Source organism: Pongo abelii, chromosome 10 (genome assembly GCF_028885655.2).
Source record: "Pongo abelii isolate AG06213 chromosome 10, NHGRI_mPonAbe1-v2.0_pri, whole genome shotgun sequence".
Lineage (NCBI taxonomy): Eukaryota > Metazoa > Chordata > Mammalia > Primates > Hominidae > Pongo > Pongo abelii.
In genome coordinates, this window is record NC_071995.2 from 2525268 (window position 1) to 2542109 (window position 16842).

Consider the following 16842-nt stretch of genomic DNA (forward strand, 5'->3'; position numbering starts at 1 on the left):
CCCATCTCTAGCACAGCAAGCATGGCTCATGGCCTGTAGAGCTTAGCTCAGTAAATAGTCTTTGAGTGAAATGAAGGCATTGGGTTAGGTGATCCCAAAGTCCTCTTCCTGTCATGGCAAACTCTGAGTCCACCTATGAGAAACTTGTACCCACCAACCCCCTAAACCCAAACTTCTCTCTTCCTAGATCAGTGATTCTCAGCATTGTCTTCTGATGAATTCTGTCATCAAGTCTCGTTGCTCATTTTCATACTTTCCTAAGGCTTGGCTGGAATCTTCGAGTTTGAATAATTGGGAATGTGAAATGTTCATGCCTAAACACCAACAGAAAAGCAGAGCATCAATGCGGAATCCAAACAATGGAATCTAACATTGGCAATGACCTCCAATTCTAGGGTCTTCAACAGTTTCTCCCTATACCCTCCCATCTCATGTGAAATGACTCAAAATATGAATTCAAAAGAGAGAAGTATGGGTTGAAGATTACATGAAAAGAACAGAGTCCTTAAGAGGAGCCTTGAATCAGGCACGTTACCTTCCAGCCCCAGGAAGTTCTCATTTTCCTCTTGCTCATAAAGGCATTTTCATACTCTTTTGTGATAGTATCCCTGGGGCCCTGAGCAGAACAATTCATCCCAAAAGTAGGGCTTGGTGAGATGCTGTTTTATAAAGCAAAAGAGGGTGTGATCTGTTGTCAGCCCTCGTCAGTCATGGTGGACAGTCTGGACCAGGTAATGGAAGCACCAACTTTGGCCAATCTGGGCATCTCCAGGCTAACCTCAAAACCACTGTAGAGAAAGGTGCCAGACATTGCTTTGTGCAGTGGATGGCTTCTCTTGAACTTTTAAGGAGAAATAGTGTGATTTATATATGCAGGTCCTCTAAGCCTTTCCTAGCCGGAATTGTCAAGTTGCACCCCAGAGGGAATGCGGGCAGCACTGTAAGAGAAAGAAAGGAAAAGCCATGTCTGCCGGCTAAACTCCATCCTCCCCTTTTCCCGAGCCCAGCACTGAATGATGCCACTGCCCAAGGCCCCGTCTCCCTGGAAGGTCTTCCTGGTACCTTAAGAGTCTTTCCACCCACCAAGAGGCAGTCACTTGACATGAACTCCAAACTAGCGAAACTGAATTTCTAGGTTACGTGCTGTTTGATCTTTGCATGGAATCGTATCTTCTAGATTTTCCAGTAGAGCTCTCCTGTCACATACTCAGTCTTATTGGTCCCATAAGTACATATGTGTTTGTGAGATCTTACCCTGATTTAGGGCTAGAAAAACAGGCTCATCACATGCGCGGGCCAATAGCGATCTTGTGTTCACAGAACGTTTGTCAGCAGTTGCTTCACCAGGCTTATCTAGGGCCCGTTTTCTTTCACCAACATGAGCAGCCAGCCCTGAAGAAGGCCCGACACTCACTTATCAGCTGTGAGCATGGCCTATCTGAGAACACTTGGGTGGAGAAATGTCGTGTATTTTCCAAATTAGAACTTGAGTTGGAGGAGCTGTTTCTGGGGCAGCTGTGAGCCAATCCCAAGAAGCTGTTAAACATCCAGGCCCTGAGAGCCAAACTCTACATGGCAGAGTGGAGAGGAGGAAGTCTGGCCGCACGCCTTCACAAGGCAGCCTGGCTCTGCCACCCCAGGCAGGCCGCGAGGAAAGCAGATGGAAGCGAGAGCCCTTCCTGGACCAGCCTTGGAAACATCTGGGCTCTCCTGGAAGCAGGGACTCCACTAGACTCCTGCGCCTTCCCAGCAGATGCTGCAAGCACGTGTCACTGCTTTACAGACTCAGGTCGTGGAGGCTGAGAGCCACTGTCTAAGCGTGTGGGGGGTATTTGCACAGTAGTGAAGCCAAGGGCTAGGAGCCAGACCACCTGGCACTGAGCCCTGTGCCACCACTTCCCAGCTGTGCGACCCTGGGCAGATCACTCCACTGCTCTGGACCCACTCTTCTCATCTGAAACATATGGTTACAAATAGTGCCTACTTCCTAGGGTTGTTGCTGGGAGGAGACGGAATGATCCAATAGAGTGCTGAGGGCTGCTCTTGCCCATGGCAAGTCTTCAGAACATGCTCATCAAGTTGGAGGGCCTTTGATGTTCCAGGGCAGTCCTTCACCCAGTGACAGAATCCCCAGCCAGGCACTTCCTCAAGTCACTGCTTGGATACCTCTGAGAATGGGGAATCCACTACCTCTTAAAGCACCCTATTGCACCTTCAGATAAGCCTGTTTCTTGGACAGATAAGTGTTTATCTTTGTTGAACCTAAGTCTTTCCCGGACACTTCCCAGTTGGTCGTAGTTCCATCCCTGTGGTCAGACAGAACTCATCTAACCCCTCTTCCTCAAATAGCAGTTGAGATCCTCTGAAAATCACTGACGTTACCCTCCTGCCTATGCCTTTTCACCATTCCTGACAAAACACCTTCAATTTCTTCTAATGATTATTGAATGATGTTGTTTCCAATTCTTTCACTCCTGTGGTTTCTGTCTTCTGAAGGCACCCTGTGCTCACGAATGTGACTTGGCTCCATGTGCATGGAGTCCCTCCCCACGTGCCTGAGACACAGAGATGAGAAGATATGATGAGACTCAAGGAGCTCTCAGCGAGGCAGGGAATGGCTTTCTAGGCAGGGGGAACTGCGTGCGCTGGGATTGGAGGCACGAAGCCAGAGAACTGCAGAGTGTATTGCTCAAGCCTAGGGTAAAAACTGGGAGTCATTTGAGATCAAACTGGGGAAGGAGGCAGGTGAGTTTACCTGCAGGTGACAGGGAGTCACTGGGTGACTTTCAGCTACAAAGTGACATGTTCCGGTGTGTACTTTAGGAAGAGCATTTTAAGTGTAGCTCGAAGACTGGGCAACACTGGAAGCCGGGAGACCAGTTGGCCAAATGATGAGCACCAAGGGGACAGAGAGGAGGAAAACGAGTCATGGATGGAAAGGCTAACAGTGGCTCTTCTCCTGGGGGCAGGACAATGAGTCATTGCTTTTTTCTTCTTCCCTGTGTTCTGTAATTTCTCTATAATAAGTATTTTCTGTTTTCTCTATAATTAGCATATATTATTTATACAGTAAGAAAAATGTATTCATGTCTAAAGATACTTTGAAACCAAACCAGCAGGACTTGGTTACTGAGTGGAAGGAGGAGCCTAGGAGATCAGTTTTCTGGCCTGGGTGCTCAGATGAGTGGCGTGACCCCCAACCTGGACGGGGATGTGAGGAACAGGGCATTTGGCAGGAATTCTTATGGCATCTCTGACAGCTGAAATGATGCCCACAAGCTGCTTTCACTGCACTTGGCCTCTCTCCAGCCTGTTCAGTGGCCTCTGCCCCCTGCAGCCCTGAAACTCACCTGTCCCTTAGACACCAACCTGGAAAGCAGGTGTCTGTGCAGCCATACTCACCCACGCTCCAGGACAGCAGTAGCATTTATTTAGATGATAAGTTTTGTCACTCCTTCAGTAAATATTTACTGAGTGCCCACATATGCTGAGCACCAAGCCAGGCCTTAGTGACAAAATGGAAAAGAACAGGCACAGTCTCTCTCACAAAACTCAGCCTAATGTGAGAGACAGATATAAATGTTTTAAAATCCCGTTAAGGAACATAACATTTCAAACGGAGGTGCACTCTCCAGAAGAAAGAAAATAGTTCCAAGAAGACATAAAGGAAACGTTTCTGGTCTGGGAGTTACGTGATGATCCCTGGGGAAATGATGATCCCTGGGGAAACAGATGCTTGGGCTGAGAGTGAAAGATAAGTAGGAGGGAAGTGGGGAAGAGCATTCCAGGTTGAGGGAACAGCATGTGTGGTGGGAGGAACAGTAGCGTATTCAACTCTCTAAAAGAAGAGCTGTTTTACTGGAGTGGGTTGGGGTGAGGCAGTGGGTGGAGAGGTGGGTGGAGCCAGACCCGACAGGGCCCTATAGGGCACAGGAAGGATCTTGTCTTCATCCTAAGAGCAGAGGAAGGCATTCAAAGTTCCAGCAGGCCTGAGGCAGCCTGCTGAGCAGCCCTCCAGCTGTGGCCTGGAGGGGAGCCTCCCAATGGGTGTCCCTTTATGTCCCACACCCACCGTTCTCTTGCCATTGGAGGCTGTGGCACTGAGGCCCGTCGAGATGCCCCTTCATGCCTAGGTAGCCCAGATTTGGGGTTCCCACCACCTCGAGTAGCACTTGGAACACGTCCCCCACCCCCACCCCCAGCAGATGCCCTGAAAGCCGCTTTGCAGTTCAGTTTTCAACTTTCTTCGCGGTTCCGCGTACTCTAACACTAATGTGTGTACAACTTGCTAATTAATGGAATCATTTCAATCTGAAAACATCTTGTTCTAATGGGAGGCTGCAAGCACTCTCATTAATTCACAGGTAAAATCATTCCAGCTTTTCTCTTTTTTTTTTAGTCTTCCCAGCTTGGCTTAATAGCTGGGGAGAATCATTCTAATCAGCCTTGTGAGAATCACACCACCAGAACGAAAAGCACCAACAATGGCCTTGGGGTTTGGGAAGGGAGTGACCAGCCTTAGTTTACCCAGGGGCAAGCGCGGTGGATAAATGTGAGGGTGAGATGCCCCACACAGAAGGTAAAGACACAAAAAGTGACCTGTGTAGCGTGACTTGGAGGGGGGGGTCCTGTCCTGTGTGTGTCAGAGGTGGCACTCAGGGTGACTTTCTGCACCTCTGGCTCTGCTGGAGGGAAGGAGGAGCTGCCTCCACATTCTCACCTGGCATGTGAGACTCACTGCACTCACTCGGGCAGGAATCTCACACGTGACTTTCTCGGTGCTGGGTGTCATCTGGGGGTGACTTGCTGATAACCACCTTCCTGCCATTTGCAAATGACTTGCAGTGTCCCTTTAAATGAATGGCATCCCCAGTGTGTTATTTCTGGTATAACTGAGCTTAGTAAGGGGGGCCTTCTCCCCATAGACCACGGTGCAAGCCCCAGACCTCACCGACAACACCCATGTCCCCAGGCGGGCTTTTCCTTTACTCTTTTTTACCAGAAGCATCTGGGTGCTTTTTAGAGTTTCTTTTCTTGTGGTAATAAGAACATAACAAAATTGATCATTTTAATGATTTTCAAGTGTACAGCTCAGTGGCACTAAGTATCTTCACACTGTTGTACAACTGTCACCACCATCCAGCTCTGGAACTTTTTCCAATCCCACCATGGGAAAAACCTCGAGGATAAATGAGTCCCTGCAGGGCTGTCTTGAGTCCACATGAGCTCTCACTGTCCTGAGATGCTGCTGTAGGAGAAAAAGATGCTCAGTTGTCTGTAAGATGGGGTATTACACAATTCGATAGTTATGGATGGAAACAACATGTTCTTCCCCTTGGAAGTACAGCAGCTGCCAGTCCTTTGCTTTGGATGAGTCTCCAAGACAGATTTGGAGTGAGGCCAACCTGGATTTAGACCCTTGCACCATCAGTCCTTGGCGTATGGCTCTGAGCCTCAGTCTTCTTATCTAAACAACAGGGCTGGCAGTTCCTTCCTTGCAGAGTTGCCGGAAGATTGCATGAGATGGCGTCAGCATGGTACCCGCAGTGATGCTTGGTTCAGTGAGTGGCTCTGTCCCCGCAGGTCTCCAGGTGGTCCTGAATTCCATCATCAAGGCCATGGTCCCCCTGCTGCACATCGCCCTGCTTGTGCTGTTTGTCATCATCATCTACGCCATCATCGGCCTGGAGCTCTTCATGGGGAAGATGCACAAGACCTGCTACAACCAGGAGGGCATAGCAGGTAAGAGGGGCAAGCGGCTGCGCTCCCAAGGCCCTGCCCTCTATCGCTCCCCGAACCTTTCCCGCTGCTGGCTACACCAACATGACCAGCAGAGCCTAGGGAAGGCCCCATTGATTCAGATACACACTGGGCATGGTTAAGTGAGAGGCAGAGACCCATATCCTTTTTTTCTCAGTTCCAATTTTTGTTTTAATCTCTGTTAAACCGGCCTAATGCAAACTTCGTTCAGCACTTTTCAATAAGCTACACAATTTGAGAAACATTTGAATAACTCAGAACCTATCTTTTGTCAATCTACCACTTTTCAAGCCAACCCTGAGTATTTTAAGAATCAGAGCTGACCTGGGGACGTCGGTCTCTGCTCCTTCCACGCTTCAGTGTGGTTGGCCATTGGGAGCCCTTTCACAGGGCCACTCAGCCCTGAGCAACAGGTTCTCCCAGCACCACTCTAAGATCTTTTAACCTTCATGGTGCTGATTCCAGATCCTCTGTAATTATTGTTTCTGCTTCTCCATTCACAGGCAGATGCCCCAGAGCCCCTATTCCAGGTAGGGGAGGAGGGCAGGTGGGAATTACCCCCTTGCCAGCAGCCAAACTTCCTCCCTTCAAGGAGGAGGCTTAGTTCTACCCCATGACTCCAAGTCCCTTCCTTTTTGAGCCTTCCCATTTCACGTTCCTTCCATAAATCAATATATTTAACAGCAATGCTGGCTCATTAGGCACTTCCCTGCGTGGCACTGGAGTTTTGGCTTGCAGGATATGCTGCAAGCTGCTGCTAAAGCTACTAACATCGCAGCTTGGCCTTTTAAAGAATCATTTAAACAGAAATTGACAAGGCTTTTAAACAGACATATACAGCGGCTTAACACAAAGAACTTGTTGAAAAAATATCCCCTGCCCCAAAGGGGCTAGCCGTGTTAAATATATATGATTTTTTTCACACAGCAAGATTCATCATCTTAGTTTTTGGCATCTTGGTGGAAAAAGGGGAGCATCATCTGCCGGAAACAGTGAAGGATACCTAATTTTCTCCATCGACACAGCACCTCATTCCCACTCAGTCCCAGCATTCAGTTAAATGGGACCTCTCGCTTCACTGGGGTGGGGAGGGATAGCTTCCAAACAACAGGGAGTGAAATTCGTAGCAGAAACCAAAATAGAATACTTTCTATGTATGATCTAGTATGACTGGATGGATAAACTGCATATTTGAGGGTGTTTCTAGTTTATTTCCACATAGCCACAGTCCTAAAAACAAAACAAAACAAAAAACCACACACACAAAACATATACTCCTATAGACACAGAATCACACAAATGTTTTCACTTTTTGGATGGAAGTCTGTTTAACAGGAGACTCTTAGAGGATTTCCAAATTACTTGGGTCACAATTGTATAAAATAAACTATCCTGTTTTCAAAAATAGAATCCTTGTTAAGTTGGAAAAAGCAGGTCTTGCCTGTAGCTAAATTTCTGAGATTTTTCAGCCTTGCTTAAAGAAATGCCAAACCATATATGAATAATATTTTCCTCCTTAATTAAAATCCTTCCTTTTATTCAGGTTGATTTGTAGCTAGCTCAGAACCAATAAATTTATATGAATTGTGTGGCCCTGTGAGAGCTCATTTTAAGACTCCTTAAAAACTGACTGTGGTATGTCTAAAGTTGATGCAGTTGTATTGAAATTATCAATGACCCATTTGACCCAAACTCCTCAGGAAGTCTCAGCCATGTGGAGTCTCAAAGATTCCCCGTCAGTTCAGCAGTGAATGATGGTGATGCCCTCACTAACAAAATGGGGGAGAGCGAAATGGTAGAGTTCAGCCATCGAGCGAAAGATGGCGGCCCTGCCGTGCAATCAGATGTCTCTGCACCACAGAGTAAGGAGAGGGGCTCCAAAACTGCAGGCGATTTCCATCATCCTAACGAGAAAGCAGTCCAAGAGTGTTTTCTGCCGGTGGTGGGCTCCTGCAAGGGCCTGTGAGGATAAGCAGCCCTGAATACTGGTTGGAAGCCCAAGGCTTTGTTACCAGGCCTCAGAGACCCTGGATAGTCAGAAAATGGTGAGCATGGTAGACAAAGCATGGCACGGGGAGGGAGCCGTCCTGAAGGCCATAGCCACAGGGCCCAGTGAAGAGGTCACCCCAACGCCCCAAGTACCGAAACTGTCATGACCTCCTCTTCTCTTAGGACAGAGATAAGACTTGGCCTCCCCAATTGGAATGGCCAATTTAGGATCACATTGTCCACCATTGATAGTAAACAGGACCAGGAAAAGTGCCTGAGAAGTTGCCTCCTACCAAGAGACTCATCAGATTGTTTATGTGATGGGTTTATCTTTACCTGCAAGTTCAGAAGAGAAGTAGGCTCCCATCACGGAAATGGCCATGAGCCAAGGGGGCCAGGACAACAGCAGAGCGCTCCAGAGAGAAGGGCCCTGCCAGGCTCCATGAGAAGGTGGCCTCACTCATTCGTCTGAGCCAGAGTCCCTGCTGGGAAGAGGGGCCCAGGACACAGCTGCAGAGGCCTGTCCTCTCAAATACTCTGCAATCAGGAGCTTGCTGTCCCTTCGTTCCCAAACCTGCCATCTGATCACAAGCAAGGACCCACTCTGTCACTCTTAGCACAACACAATGCCGCTGCCTTCAAGCCCTTGTCCACCCACATAGTCGGCAGTGCAGACAAGGAGGAAAGATATGCGAGAACCCAGACATATCTGTGCAGCCATGGAGTAGAAGACCAAATACTTGCAGGCTTTGAAACCAACCCCTGAGTGTTTTGGAGAGTTTTATATAAACTTTGGAATGGGTGGTTTAAATTTTTTCTTTCTTTCTTTTTTTTTTTTAAATTTCAGACTTTGGATTGAATTATCCTATTTTCTGCAAATGTAGATTACACAAAAGTGCTTTGTGAGCCTTTGTTGTAATTTTTGATGAGATTTACATCAAATTCTTTTTATAGTCCAGTATTATTTCACAGACTGAATTTTATGTATCTCTAGATTTCAAATTACATTTTATTTTGAGCCATGTTTCCAATAAAATCCACAAAGAAAGTTATGGATTTGTCCAGGTGAACCATGTTCTGCCTCTAGACTGCCCTTCCAGGGAACAGCCCCGGTGAAGATGGTCTCAGAAGAGGCAGCGTTCCCCTAATCCCTGAGACATCTGCAAGGCGCCTTCTCAGCTCCTCAACAGACACATCACCATATGCCGATACCTTTTGTTTCTGGTTGTCCCATCTGTTTGATGATGCACTGAGCCAGGTCACTCTGAATAGCTTCCCAATCACAGTAATTACCCCTGAGACTGGCACAGAACTGGTTGGCTAAAACCTAGAAATGAAATCATCTTCATTCTATTCACTCCTTAAAGTTGAGTTTTAAAAAAGTAATTGATTTTTGTCTTTAGTGATTTCTCCTTGGAATCACTAACTGGAGCTCTCCCAGGATTGCATGTTTTTGTTGGTATTAACTGCGTTTCTAAAATCTCTCCTAATCTTCACCTCCATTATTTTACCGAAAACTTAATTTGGACTTTCCAGAATGACTCTACCTCTCTTCATTTCTGTCTTAAAATGTAGAACCTGCATTGCTTTTTTCTTTCTCCCACCTCATGTTCCCACTTTCCTCCCCAGGACTTCATGACTCTGCAAAAGAAAACTAACACATTTTTACATTTAAGCAAATTTCTCCTCACCCTAGAGTGTGTGTTGCTAGGACCTGCTGATTTGTGTGTGTTCACATTTTTTCAAGTGTTCGCTTTAGTGCTTTTTATAGATACCTATTTTTACCAGATCATCACTGCTTCTTAATTGTTCTCAAATCTTTTTCATTATTGTTCAAATCAGATTTTAAATAGCAGAATGGCACTAAGCCTTTGGATAATGTTTCTGAATCTCGTCCCTTTCTCTCTTATTAGTGAGATCACTTCCCCTTGATGCCATTTTCTTTTTTCACAGATATTCGTAAAATCCCCAGAGATGTTTTCCTTTCTCGAGGACACTCAGAACTCCCTTTGGCAGCCTTCTCCTCTTCCCTGTTTGTGACGTTTCAGGAACTGAGAGTGCAGGGAATGCTGTCAGATGAGTGGTCCCAATGTAAAGATTAACTGCATCTTTATTCTGCGAAAAAGCAAACCATGAGAAAAAGATGCAAGAAAAAGATGCAAGCTTCCCCTTCACTTTTTCACCCTCTCTCTTTGTCCCGTCTCTCCTATCATTCCAGCACTTTTATCACAGCGACTGAACACGTCTCCCTGGAAAGCTATGACTACAATGGATGAGATCCCAATAGAATTAATGATCTAACTGGCTCTTGGTTTTCCAGTCTCTCAGCTCTCAAATTTTTCGGTGCTTATTATCTGCTTTTTCATGTATTATTTAGGCTTAGGATTTACATTTTAGCCTCCCCCTTTTTTGTAGCATCACATCCAAATCTCTAAAGATTTCACATCTTTAAAAGTCATAAAAAGTTGTAGTTAGAGGACTGCTTATTTCAGCTGCATTAATGGAGCCCTCCTGGGAGCTGGACCCTGAAATAAGGAAATGGTGTGGATACTGTCTCTCTAACAGTTCAGGGACCAGCAGTGCAGACCTTTGCACCTTGATCAACGAACACAAGACTCAAACACAACTTTAAGCACTGGCCCAAGAATAAGCCAGGAAGCAGCGTTATTCATAATAGCCCAAACCTGGAAACAATCCAAACGTCCATCAGCTGGTGAATGAATAAACATACAATGAAATACACTGCTCAGCAATAAAGAGGAACAGAGCCTACTGATATATGCAGCAGCACGGATGAAACTCAAAACATTATGCTAAGTGAAAGAAGATGGACATAAAAAGCCTCATAGTGTGTGATTCCATTTATATGAAATGTCTAGAGGAGGCAAAGCAATGGAGACAGAAAGCAGATCAGGTTGCCAGGGACTGGGGATGGGAGGAAGGATTGACTGCAAACAGGCGAGGGGGGTTTCAGGGAGTGATGGCCGTGCTTTAAAATGGATTGTGGTTATGGCTGTGTGACTATATAAATTTACTAAAAATAATTAAGATGTACATTTACATTGATAAATTCCGAGGCGTGTAAATTATAGGTCAGTAAAGCTGATGGGGTCAGTGGGAGAGAAAGAGAGGAGAGGAGAAGAAGGAGGAGAAAAAGGAGGAGGAGGAGGAAATGACAGAGGAGGAAGAGGAAATGAAATTGACAGAGAACAAGGAGGAGGAGGAGGCCTCAAAGATGACCATGAAGGTGGTGATGACAATGAAGAGGAGGAGGAGGAGGAGGAAGAGGAGGAGCTGCCACTGCTGCTGGGAAGACACAATCAGGCATATATTTTCAAGTAGACTCTATTCTCCTAAGAATTATCTCTTACTTAAGGATTAATATTTCTCTTCTGGTCTTCCTCTTGGGAGTGAACAGTTTCAGATTTAAAGCCACCAACTGAGAATCAGCCCACCGGCCAGTCATCTTCAATGCAGAGCCTAATGTAGGCAAAGTAATCACACTTATGATGGTTTTGATATATATGAAACCAGAAAATAATCCTGGGTGATCTGTTGTCTCTAAACGAAGAACTATGAGCAAATTCTCTCTCTCTTTCTCTCTCTGTCTCTTTGGAAGCGTATTTTCATTGTTATAGGCAATCATTTATTCGTTGGAACTGGGGTCTCTTCTGTCTGTTATTGTCATTACTTTGTCTAAGGACAAGACAATGTCCTTGATTTCACAAACTTTTGTGAATTCCACACCATTACCTTCCATAGCCAGAGCCAAGACTTTCTCAGTGTTTTCCCATAATGGAAATTCTTAGATCAGTCAGGTCTTGTTTAAATTTACCGACAATCTCCACACTCAAAATATAAGTCACATCTTCATTCATTAATTTGCTGGGAGCTATTCCCAGCACGTGAAATTAGTCCAACTGCTGCCTTTAGCCACAGACACTGTGTTCTACTGTTTCCTGACAAAACCCCGTCCGTACTGAGGAAGCACACTCCCTATTATTCACTGCTGCTCTATCTTGATTAGAGGTCAGAAAATGATTCTTCTCTTCTGAAAGGTATTCATGCTGCAGAGCAAAGGGCAGAGCTGCGAAGTCCCACATGACATGCATGAAGTAGTCAGTAGTGTGTACTCACAGGCTGTAATGAAAACGGCTGCAGGTGATCCCTCTCCCCGGCAGTCAGAGTCCATTTTCCGTCTTTTGCCTATATAAGGCTTCACTGTAAAGTGACTTGCGTCCCTGGCGATGTATCCTCTAATACATAGTGGACCCATATAGTTAGAAAGCATTATTGGATGGGATCGGTTGGCTAACTATGTGAAGGAGTCTTTGCATTGGTATTGTCCTTACCCTAAATTCTGGTATTCCAATACAAGTGTCTATAGAACTCTACCACCAAAAAAAGAAAATATGGGCTTTCTAATTGCTTTCTGGGTCAGTTTCCACTTGCAGTGGTGGCATCATCATTTTTTGATTGGCCATTTGATTATGATGCTGACATGTTGCAACAGAATGGGCAATAGAAATCAATTACTGAGATTAAAATACAGCTTTTACAACAGTGCGTGGAAAGGACAGACCTTCTAAATTAACGGCAGCCTAAACGGAAAGCCTACTTTCTTATGTTGCTTAATTCACATCTAGGGGACCTGATTTAAATGTGTCTTGCACTGTTGTTGCCATGGTTGCTTTGCCCATCCCATCAACCCCATCCTGTCACTTTTCTCTCTGACTTCTTTCTCTGCCCACATCTCTCCCTCCCTGCTGCTCCCATCTCCTGTCTTCTTCTGGCCATTTGAGATGTTCCAGCAGAAGATGACCCTTCCCCTTGTGCGCTGGAAACAGGCCACGGGCGGCAGTGCCAGAACGGCACAGTGTGCAAACCCGGCTGGGATGGGCCCAAGCACGGCATCACCAACTTTGACAACTTTGCCTTCGCCATGCTGACGGTGTTCCAGTGCATCACCATGGAGGGCTGGACGGATGTGCTGTACTGGGTACGTAGCATGAGTGGGCAGTCAGAGGGTGGGGGCACAGCGGCCGTGAGCCCTTCCCTGACACCTCCCTTTCTCCTCCTCCCCATGGTCTTGGGGTCACATATGCATCTTGATGGAATGGTTGATGAAGAGCGTCTTTGATTTCGTCCAGGTCTTGCCTGAGAAACAAAGCATGAGCTTTTCACTCTAACAAGTCCCCTCCCCCACCCGCCAGCCTTAGGGAAAGGTCATTTGTCCAGTGCATCCCACAGTGCAAAACCCTGGTGTGCAGGCATGGATGAGCTGGCCAGGCTGGCACAAGGGTTCCGTTCAACTCCTCCTCCCATGCAGAGTTCCTTCTGCCCTCATCCTTTTCTTGCCTCTTTCCGCAAAAGGGAGCTAGAAGGCAGAATTATGTATTCTTAGGGCTGAAGAGAAAAAGTCCTCATCTTCTAAAAAGAAGTTATATAAAGAAACCATTTTTATTGAATTGTGTAGCATTGTGACATGCTATTCAATTTTTACTTTTTATTTTACTCTTACCTTAACATATTAGAATAGTCCATCAGACAAATGCATTGGCAGCATTTTTGCTATTCCCCAAACATGCTGCTGGTCATGTGATGCCTATTTAGAAATACACTTTTTTTTTTAAATTTTTATTTTAAGTTCTGGGATACATGTGCAGAACGTGCAGGTTTGCTACAAGGGTATACATGAGACATGGTGGTTTGTTGCACCCATCCACCCGTCATCTATTAAGCCCCACATGCATTAGGTAGAGAAATACCACTTCTCAAGAGCCACCCAATCAATAGTAAATCTTCATTTACCTTAAAGTTGCCCCTTTTATTATCCAGTAGCCAACACTACTTTGCTGCGCTTCGAGCCTCTGAAGTGCCAGATTTTTGTACAGCCTATCCCACAGGCAAATCCACACTCCATATTTGAGCTGTCTTGATTCTGGCAAAGTCCATTATTAGGAAAAACTCCAGAAAATATATCCTTCATAGTGTCTCCAACTTCAGCATGAGAAATGACTTGCCAGAATCCAGTGTTATCCTCCAGAATTTGGGCGAATAAAGCATGCTGCCAGTCTTAAAAATACCATCTCCTTCAGAGTTTTGCAAACAGGCAAATTTATTTGGCCATCATGAAAACAGTCTAAGAGCCTGCTCAGGGAACATGTCTACAAACCAAAGCAGGGAAGAGTGAGAGGGGAGCGAATGCTTCCCGTTGAGCAGAGCTGCCAGATCAAAAGGAAATCATGCCAAGAGAGGCACTGACTTCTTCCTAAATCGGAAGGAAGAGTTTTGTAACTGTACAGAGATGTGGTGCACAGTATTCTGTCATATGATTTCTTTAAAAGCACCATGTCCTATTGATTCAGAATCCCTCTTTCTCAGTTTCTATGTGATAGTCAATATGCCAAAACCCAGTGTTGCTGTGACATGTGTCCCTCTCTCTGTAAGTGACAACTTGAAACTTGCCCGAGGACCTTGTACCCAGCAAACATTTCCTGAGTGTCCTTGCATGCCAGGGGTGCTTCTAGGCTCTGAGGATTCAGTCATAAATAAGATCCAGTCCAGTCCAATTATCTCAGTCTAGGAAGCCAACTAAATTCTAAACTGAATAATGGCAGTATGGCTGGACCCATGCCGCGGCAAAGCTGCTGTGTTGTGATACTTTCAAAAAGAAGACAAAGGTCAGATCCCCTCTGCCTCAAACTAAAATGAAACATTGGAAAACATTTCTGAGATTCATGCTCAGTAAGACCTTGGTTTTGAATAATTTGTCAGACAGAGAGAAGGAGTTGAACTTATTACACTTAGGCAAATTTATTTTGTTTAGCTAAGCAGACCAAATTCCTAAGTGGCCCTAACTGGTCCTTCTTCCTCGGGTGGGTCCCTCTGACCAGCCAAGGACAGAAACATCCTTCTGCCAATAGGCAGTTTCTTCCTACGGGCCATAGGATAAATGATTGTGTGGGACTGTGCTTTGGGGCCTCATCCCATAAGCTTGAGACCCATGCCTTCCATGGCATCAAACTGAGGGCAGGTGGCAGTGGAGGGTGGGTGGAGGGTAGGAATAGATATGATTGCCTTTGCTGATGTATTTTTGTGTTCTTCCTTCACCACTCCCTTCTTCTCCCCCACCACAAATCATTGATGCCCCACCAGCCAGATGTGACCCAAAGAAATACTGTCATAGTGACAGCTGGAGCGGGGAAGCAGAAGCAGCAACAACTGCAACCACCAATTTTCAGCAGCTGTGTTGTGCCTTCTCCCCTGGGGAGTTTGTGATAGAGCTCAGGCTGGGAATGGAAAGAGTGTCAGAGGTGAAGAAACAATCCCAGGCTCATGGGACATGCCTCTCTCTGATTTTCCCAGCACCTTCCCAAAATGGACATGTTGTGTGTGTGTGCATTTGTATGTGTGTGCACGGCTGCATGCATCTATACACACACGTGCACATACACACACCTAAAACTGAAACTTGGGTATTGATGATAGAAGCCCTTGCCTAGCCCATTGCTCCTGCTTTCAATTTCTCTAATTGCTTTGACCTTTCTGTGGCTGTTTCTTCCTTCTTCTTTCCTCTCCCTCTTCCTTTCTCTCCAGTATCCCTCCTCCTTAGCCTCTAGGCCAGTATCTCTGAAGCACAGACTCTCAAATCTCAAAGTGTTCTAGCATCAAACGTAGAGCTTTGTAAATATAAAAATACCCAAACCTCCCTCAGAGCCATTGAATTAGAAGCTCTAAAGTCGGGGCCCCAGTATCTGCATTTTGAAAGAGCTCTCCAGGTGATTCTGATTTCCAGGCTGGAGTTTGAAAACGCTGGAAATCTAACCTATTGAACCTCATGGTGCTGGTATGATGCTGCTGGCTTTGAACCCTTCTAAGGAGATAGTTTCCACGGGGAGGAGGGGGAAATAAGGCTTTTCACTCAGAAGAATGAATTGTCCTTCAGGCACAAAGGGCAAGTCTAAAGGACTTGAGAAGGAGCAGCCAAGATTTTCAAATATAGTAATGCATGGAAACCCCAGAGCTCCATTCATTCTAAATCACCAAACAGCTGGAAAAGAGTAAGTCACTAAAGCATCAAAGAAGCGATTGGTCAGCCGCTGGTTATGGCCTGAGATAGAAGGGATCAGGGAAGGGGCCTAGAAGATGGCAGCACTTGCTTCTGGTTGTGGATGATACAGTATCTTTCTCTTTTCCTCTAACATCCGTTATTGCATTCCATTGTTACTATTTTAAAGAGTGGACTAAAAATAAAATCAGACTTGGTCAAGTAATACTTGAACATTGCTTCAGCTATGAAAGCCATTGGCCATGCATTGCGTTGAGGCTCCAACAAGCCGAGCAATTTGCTGAAAACATTTCTTCTACCTAATATCCTGTTTGAGAAGTGTGCAGATGACAGAGTAAGGAAGGGTGGACACCGGGGATTTGGAAATGAAACAAAACTCGGGTTTGGTGTATAGTTTCCTTAGGAAATTACTTCTTAAGCCAAAGGCTCATCCTTTACTCTCAGAATGTCCAAGACTCTCAAAAACCGATGGGTAGGTGTGGGGAGAGTGATCAGATAAAAAGCACTGGCCTTCTTCAGAGGCAGTGAAGCACCAAGGAGGGAAGAACCTAATGTGTAATGTTACCATTGTTTTCCATTCTTAGTTTCACATTTTGTTTTTTTAAAAAATCTAAACATCCCTAGCCTTTTGCACATCATTCAAGGCTGCTTGTGTCCCATGGTCTACGCATGTGCCATCTCAAAGATGTAAGAGGCTGCTGGGTCAGCCTCCTTTGCAGGACCTTGTCGATAGGATTCATAGGCATGCTCTGAGAATTCCAGTTAGTTTGAAACTCTGAGCATGACCTCTTACACATTGTGGGCAGTCACAATCAGGTAACAGAAACATCCATCCATTAAACATCTTTTCAGTGCTGACTTTGTGTTCAGCACTTGAGATGAGGCCCCTGCTCATGGGAAACAGAATGACATGGCCGCTGATCTGGGGTTGGGGACACATGCAGAAGGTTGCAGGTGAGAATTGTGGGAGGGGGGCAGCAGCTAGACTAAGCGTCACACTAGAGGATGTGTTTCTAGCTCTT

At 45.7% G+C, this 16842-nt stretch overlaps 1 protein-coding gene across 22 annotated transcripts in view; it reads left to right on the forward strand.

The window, feature by feature from the left end:
* CACNA1C (calcium voltage-gated channel subunit alpha1 C) overlaps nt 1-16842 on the forward strand; it is a 638552-nt gene that overhangs the window by 422042 nt on the left and 199668 nt on the right. For 21 of the 22 annotated variants that reach the window (XM_054526646.2, XM_054526654.2, XM_054526660.2 and 18 more), the window contains exons 6-7: nt 5584-5742; nt 12552-12748. In XM_054526646.2, coding sequence (XP_054382621.1) covers nt 5584-5742; nt 12552-12748 — 356 coding nt within the window. The remainder of the gene's footprint in view (nt 1-5583; nt 5743-12551; nt 12749-16842) is intronic. The other variant, XM_024256473.3, reaches the window with a different exon arrangement.